The sequence below is a fragment of the Montipora foliosa genome, chromosome 4, assembly GCF_036669935.1.
Source record: "Montipora foliosa isolate CH-2021 chromosome 4, ASM3666993v2, whole genome shotgun sequence".
Taxonomy (NCBI): Eukaryota; Metazoa; Cnidaria; class Anthozoa; order Scleractinia; family Acroporidae; genus Montipora; species Montipora foliosa.
In genome coordinates, this window is record NC_090872.1 from 27,954,515 (window position 1) to 27,962,014 (window position 7,500).

The 7,500-nt window shown below is 43.0% G+C and overlaps 1 protein-coding gene and 1 pseudogene across 1 annotated transcript in view; one reads left to right on the forward strand and one right to left on the reverse strand.

Moving 5' to 3' along the window:
• LOC138000486 (sushi, von Willebrand factor type A, EGF and pentraxin domain-containing protein 1-like) overlaps positions 1 to 7,500 on the forward strand; it is an 87,736-nt gene that overhangs the window by 9,415 nt on the left and 70,821 nt on the right. The window contains exons 3-5 of the mRNA XM_068846941.1: positions 3,618 to 3,779; positions 5,431 to 5,622; positions 7,329 to 7,500. The exon at positions 7,329 to 7,500 is cut by the window's right edge and continues 14 nt beyond it. Of these exons, the coding sequence (XP_068703042.1) occupies positions 3,618 to 3,779; positions 5,431 to 5,622; positions 7,329 to 7,500 (526 nt within the window). The remainder of the gene's footprint in view (positions 1 to 3,617; positions 3,780 to 5,430; positions 5,623 to 7,328) is intronic.
• LOC137999370 (uncharacterized) lies at positions 490 to 2,806 on the reverse strand (annotated as a pseudogene).

A 7,500-nucleotide genomic window follows, 5' to 3' on the forward strand; every position in this document is an offset into this window, starting at 1 on the left:
TGCCATAGCACTATTGTTTGCCATGATTGGCTCACCTTTCCATAGCAACGGTGTTTTATAGTGACCCCGCTCTTTCACTGTACTGCTCTGCAAGACAGCCAGGGCTCTTTTGTCTTCAACGGATAGGGTGGCTTCCGAGGGATATTGCTTCTTCGCATAAGAGTCAACCTCCCAAAATCGTTCAATTTGTTGTTGCAGAAGGAGCCTTTCGATTGTTCCAAGAAGGTTTGCATTGATTGTTTCACACAGTCCTTTGGTTGCGTTACCAAAGAGGGTCCATCCAAAGGGGGTCGTCCACTCGTCTCTGGCGGACTTCTAGGTAAATCAGCAGGTAGGCCATATCAGATTCGCCTGGAAGCATTACTTCGGAACCGTCAAGATCAGGTAAGAAACCAAAACTCACTCTATTCACACGCTTAGTCGTCACATCATTGTCAACCGTGCTCAGGTTAAATTGGTAGGCTTCACCAACGAGTTGTAGGTGGTCTGCTAAATCACTTTTGATAAGTTACTCTGGGCAGTGGTTAACGGACTTTGGGAAAGCCAGTAACGTCGAGCATCTTCTTGCGGAGGAACTGATGTCCTGGGTGTGCTGCTGTGGGTGCCTGTTGGATAATCAGGATTTGAATGTGCTTGGTGACCTTCATGTAACAGTTTTTTACTGGGACAGCATTTCGCCTGATGGCTTACCTTTAAGCAATTGAAACAGAGTTTATGTTCCCAAGCAAGTTTTCGTCTTTCTTGGAGTTGCTTGGACACAGGACGATACGCAACAGGATGCCTTTCTAGGCAAACAACACACTTCTTCCTATTCGACTGAGCGTTCCTTTCTGCTTCTTTATTTTGAAAGTTGGCCTGACCTTGCTTTGAGTTGTAAGAACCATTTGATGCTTGATTTCGGTTTGGTAGATCTCTGCTTCTTGGTCCATGCCTCGCATGTAAAATCCTCCAGGAGGATAAATAAGGTGTCAACTCGTTTATGCAACCGTCTTTCAAACTTTACCAGGTTGGGCTTATCTTTACGACCATCAATGTCCTCATACCATCTTACTCTTAGGTGCATCGGTAGTCGCATAGTTGCACTGCTGAGATACTCTGTAGTTTGGAGTATAGCCGACTGACCCACCTTCACACACCACGTCGTACATGCTTTCACTTGGTAATAGTAGTCAAGCAAGGCTTGTCTGTCATTCGAAGGCACTAGGGTACTGTCCAGCATACTGCTTAGCTAAGCTGTTGCAACACTGTTAGGGTTTCCAAACTGGCGTTCAATGTCTTTAGGACGGCTGCATAGCTATGACCTGTGACACCTAGACTTTCTACCGCTTCCTTAAACGTCTTACCATCGAGGTTTTGAAATAGGTAAGGCCGTCCTATTTGAATCAGGGAGTGTAGTCTTGTTGTGTATTTGGTCACGAAATCTCTCAATAAACTTTGGCCAATCGATTGGTTTGCCTGTGCACTTGACGAGCTCCAGCTTTGGTAATCGCTGCTGTTCTTTTGCTCGCAGAAGAGTACTCTTGAGTCTGTTTGCAAGCTATCAGAGGTCGAGCGGAAGACAGTTTCTTGACCCTCTGTGAGATTGTCAATAAATGAATCTACTTGTTCTAACAGCTTGTGCTGAACGATATTTAGTTGTTACTTTAAAACCACTTGGGTAGGGAGTTGACGCCTTTCCAGTACCTGGAGTCTATTGTGCCGTAAACGATAGTTGAGAGTAATGAATGGAGGACTCGCATTTTGGTTCACAAGAGGTCCAAACTAAGTGGCCACTACAAATAGTACTGTAAGTTGATGTAAAAGGGATGCTTGTATCTCTTCCCAGGGGAGTAGTACTATGACCAAATTCTGTATCAAAATAAGGAGGAGATGCACTACCATTGCAAGATGATCCATGTTTATGGTAAGTCATAGTCGCATGTCCAGATGAGGGGAACTAATCAACCACTTGGGTCTTTACAGCTATGCTGACAGGGGTTGGTGAAGCTTGGAATGAGCATTTATTTCCAGGTTGAAGGAGATCTTCAGTAGGTAGTTTCGCAGAAGTACTGAATGGTAGCGAATTTAATTCACTTGCTAAGGCAACTGATAATTGCATGACTTATGGCCAAGTTGGGGACATCATTATTAGCGGCATGAAATTGTAAATTCTTTAATGGCAAAGACGTGGGACTTGTACTCAGGGTAGTATCTTTATATGAAATGGTAGTTTGCCTGTCATAATTCGGGGATGACTCTGATTAAACAACTGGCTTACCTCCTTGGGAAACATGTCATTCAAGGTTCAACTTCAATACATGGGCTTGAATATTAATCTTTACTTTCCAGATACCTAACTGTATGGGGACTGGGAACTAAATAATGTTTCAAAGATGATGAAGTTTGATCGACCTTAACCATTTACGCAATGACCTCTTTTCCTTCGTCCCATTATTTCATTCTCAAGCTGTGCTACCTCCTCTTGGTCTTGGGCAGAAATTATGGCCATATCGTTCTCTCGTTTTTACCGTAACAGATCGAGCTCCCGTTTTCGATATTCCAGTTTCAACTCCAATTCCCTTTGGGCCATTTCTTCTCAAAATTCTTTCTCACGTGCTTCATTTTCCTTTTTTATTCGCTCCTTCAACTGCTTTGCTTGAAGGCTCCTGCTGGCAGCCTTGATCCGGGCGTCCTTTCTCCTCCTTGACGAAATCGATGACGAATTTAACACAGTTTGGCTTACCGAATCTTCAGGTTGTATTAGGCTTCTGTGAAGCAGCGATATTGCTTGTTCATCCACAAAATGGAACCCCTCTTGCTTATGCATCATTTAGCTGGCCGCAGTTTGCATCCGGCTCGAAGGACCGTTTTCGTTGGACCAATATTAAACTCGTATCAAACGCAACAACAACATTCTATTTTCTTTCGACCACATGGTCCGTGTACGTTAGTGCGTGATCATGGCAATCTACATATCTGCAAACAGAATGGACAGCGGCGGGTCCACCATATAGATATTCAATACCTATTTGCCCAGATTGGTCTCCTTTAGGAGTTTAATTTAAAATTTCCGACGAGCATCCCTCCCCTCCCAGGTCTTGTGTATTTTTCAGGAAACCTCTGTTGAAAACGTGAGGATAATATCAATTAACCGACTTTCATTTCCTTTTTCACCATATAGATATTCAATACCTTTTTGTGCATTTTTTAAAATTTTTTTGCAAGAACAAAAAATATACCTGTGAATGCTTGAAAATACCAAGCCATGTTTATGACGGAAAAAACTCCCTGGTAAAGATGTGCAAGCAATTAATTAACCCTTTGACTTCCAGGAGTGATCAGTGTTTAAATTATCCTCACAACTTCAAAATACTGTCAAATAGACAGTTATTTAGAATGAAGACATTATCATCTGGTAAGGAATGTTTAGGTTTTCTGGTTAAACAGCAAATTCTCATTAGTAGCCAGCAAAGAAAGCTACAATATTACTTAAGAGAATGGACTTTTTGACTTTGGGAGTTAAAGGGTTTTAACTGATGTATGTCACCGACCTTCCGTTTCATTTGAGAACACCATTTTCCACATCAATTGAACTCTATGCCGATACGGTCTATTGGGTGAATTGTTTTCCTTTGCAGTGTGTCCCCCTTCAACCTATAAGGATTTTTCGGGATATGCAGATTCGTGCACAGCTTGTCCTCTAAACTCGGGTCATACTCTCAGTGGCAGCATAAGCCGTTTGGATTGCGTGTGTAACACAGGATACCAGGGTACTCCCGAAAATGGAAACGACTGCACAAGTAAGTGATCCAAGCCTTACGCTTTCATCTTCGCGATTCACTCGTACCGTACCACTAACACCACTATAAGCACGCCTATAAAGGGACGAAGTATTATGGAAGGCTATATCTTTCTTATGTATAATCGTTAATCTTTTGGCCTTGAAGTTTTGTCTTGTCGTGAGGTTTTGGCATAATGTGACGAGGTTTGATGATTACGTGTTGTGTTTGCATCATGATGTGACGAGGTTTGATAGTTACGTGTTGTGTTTCCATCATGATGAGTTGCGGTCTTTTTTTGACTTGCCGTGTTTAGGTTCTTTCATGACGTCGAGTTTCTCCCTTTATGTGATTATAAACACAGCACGTCAAAAGAAGACCTCAACACATCATGATGGAAACACAACACGTAACCATCAAACCTCGTCACATAATGACAAAAACTCACCACATAGTGGCAAAACCACACCACATAATAATGATGCCACAGTACTACACTATGACAAAATTCCAAAACATCAAGACAAAAGTTCAAGACCTTACAAAAGAATAAAGATTACTTATGAAGTCAAGTTTCCACTGAGCAGAATACATACATACATGCATTCTCACTTGACCACTCCCCCACTCTGCAGGGACGTTTCAGGGCCAATGAAACGAACAGAACAGAGCAATAACTTTAAACACAAGACTGATAGTGGCTTCAATCAATCGTTGCCTCTGTGTTGTATCATATTTTTTAAAGTATAGTTTGCACTTCCCTATAAGGTCAGTTAAATGCTCTTGGCTAGACTGCGAGCAGTCCCTTCATGAATCAGTTTCTGAGGCAGTCGTGTTTTGACAAGCAAACGAATAAAAAGACCGAGGGAGAGAGGGAGGCTTTCCCAAGCCTCCCTCGGTCTTTTATTCGTTTGAGGGCAAAACACGACTGCCTCAGAAAAGCGGGCCGCTCGATTGATTTATGAATGGACTGCTCGCAGTCTAGTAGCTCTTGGCGGGATCTCAATCCTCGATTTCCCCAGCATGGTTAAAAAAAACCCCGAACATTTCCACAAGTTATACATCTCGGCTTTGAACAGCCAGGTGACAAAGAATCGAAGCGCCCAAATGACGTCAAACTCCCGGGAAGGAAGGGGGGGGGGGGGGGGGGGGGGGGCAACTTCCATATAAAAAGGACGGTGGTGCTCGTCGTACCTTTTAGGGGTTAAAAAAGCGGTTTTGGTACCTCTTAGGGTGTTCAGCCCCAAAAGGTCCACAGCGGGAGCTTTAGCGGCACATTGTAGGGTATTGAGCCGAAAAATTATGAAAGGAGACATATGAAAATTAACTATTTTTTAATTTTGTCTAATTAAAACCCATAATTTGGTACCTCTTGGGGGCGAAAAAAAAATCATGCCATGCCCACAGTACAGGATATTGGTACCTCTGAGAGGTTCTCTTCAAAATTTCCGATGAGCACCCCCCTTCCTTTTTATATGGGAGTTCCCCCCTTCCCCGGGGGTCGAACTATTCTTCAAGGGTTGAGCTAGATAAGAAACATCCCTAGTGAATGCCATTGCCTCTAACCCCTACAGCAGGTTTGTGAATTCTAACACTTATGTTTAAATCGCCAGTCTTCCCTTACCATAGTCAACACACACCTTTCTGCAATCCTTTCTTGTGTTTTCAATAGTTAGGAAATGTGAGACTCTATCTATTCCCACCGACGGCAGTATTAAAGGTGGATCCTGTGACCGATCGTACCTGTCAAAGTGCACTTTCGAATGCGATGAAGGATATCGACTTACTGGAAGTGAGACCAGACAATGTATTATAACATCCTTGAACGTCATAGAATGGAGTGGCCCCAGCACATCTTGCGAGGGTATGTTTTTGTATGCAATAAAATCGGTCACCGGTTTCCTTAGTTTGAGCCAACTAGACTAAAGGCCTGTTTACACGGCGGGAGGGAGGCCCGGCTAAACGGGCTACCCGGCTAGAAGGGTTGAAACATAGCCCGTTTTACATGCAACTCACCTAACCGGGATAGTAAGTGGGCTGCGTTGGCTATCTTTTGAGCGGCCGCTAAGCACAACAAACAAAATGGCCGACCAAAGAAAGTTTTTGGTGGCAAGTTTTCTTTTTATCGCTCATTCCGCTGTGTAGGACGAAAACATTCACCTCGCGCCGCCATGTTTTCGCGTTTTATCTCACCTCGGCCGGCCGAGATAGCCCGGTACGAACCGTTTACGTGGCAAAAAGCTATCCCGCATAGCCGGCTGACCCGGGCAAGTAGACAGGGTTCCCCCGGGTAAGCGGGCTACCCTGTCTAGCACGTAAGCGCTTCAATGCGTTTTCTGAATAAACGTATGAAAAGTCAACCCTCCCAGAGTAGCTTGGTTAGCCAGAGCACCCTCCCTCCTTGTAAACACGCCCATAACAAATGTTGAAAAAACGAGGATTTGATAAACTACTGGCATTTGAATAGGTCCTACTTTTCCTCACGTTTTCTCTATGGTGTAACGCAAATAATACCAAATGGCCAAAGGTGAAGTGAAAAAGGTTCTTCAAAGATTTTTAATGCGATGTATGATTTACTTTTTCGTAAATTCGTTTATCGTAAACGCATTTGTTTCGTCCAATGAAGTGGGAGAGACTGCAGGAAAAGATTTCATATAATTAAGTGTTTTTCCCATGACAAGATTATAAACCGCGAACGCTCTTTTACTTCCTTACGGTGGCTGGGTGGCTAACAACGTCGTTAGAACAGTGCTTACGTCAAGATGGATAGGGTTTTCGTAATTTCTTTTTCATTCAGCCACAATTTGGTGGTAATCAAGATGTGCCAAGCTTCAGCCTATCTTGTCTCGTCCTCGCCACAAAGGAAACCCAACCATCCTCGATCGAATTCGTTAAATGGCAGGAAATTTGCGTAGTCTAGGAGTAAGACTCAGTATATAAGTTGTCAGCCAAATCCGTTCCCAGGTTATTGAGCCCGTTTTTACCTAGGTTAAATTCGTGATCCATTTTACCAAGGTTGAATATGCACATTACATAGTTTAAAGCACCCTGTTGAAAACACATATACCTTCCCTCAAGCTCTGTCTTACGCATCTGAACACATCTTCTTAATGTTTCATATCATCTAACCGGCTTAGTATTCATACACTGATCCATTTAGTCTCAACATTACAACAGCGTTAGGGAACAACGAATTGTACTGTGCACTTACTGGTATTCGAACTCGGACCTTCCAGATCTATAGTTCTGTGTCTTTGCCACTGCACTTCAAGGACGAACGTGCTCAACCCAGCGCAGTTCTTTTCATTAATTACTTTTGTATAATAACTCAATTGATATCTATGTATAAAAACCAAAACTATTTCTAACCTGACCCTAATATTTTTCTAGGCTTAATTTTGGCTCCAAAAACGTTTCTTCAATCTATCTGAATGCGTATCCAACCTAGGTAAAATGAGGATCACCAATCTAACCCAGATTAAAACGGATTCAACCTGAGAACGGGATTTTATGGGCAAAACATACGCAGGAGAATAATTGATAAAGATATTTGCTATCCTTAATCCGCAGTGATTAGGTGCCCTTATCCGTATGTGGATAAGTCTATTAATGGCACGGGTGACTGCACAAGTAATGGTTGGGAGTACGGAACAAACTGTAGCTTTGTGTGTGTTCGCACTCATGAGCGATCTGGAAGTGAGACAGTCACATGCCAGCTAGATGGGCAGTGGTCCCCAGCCCT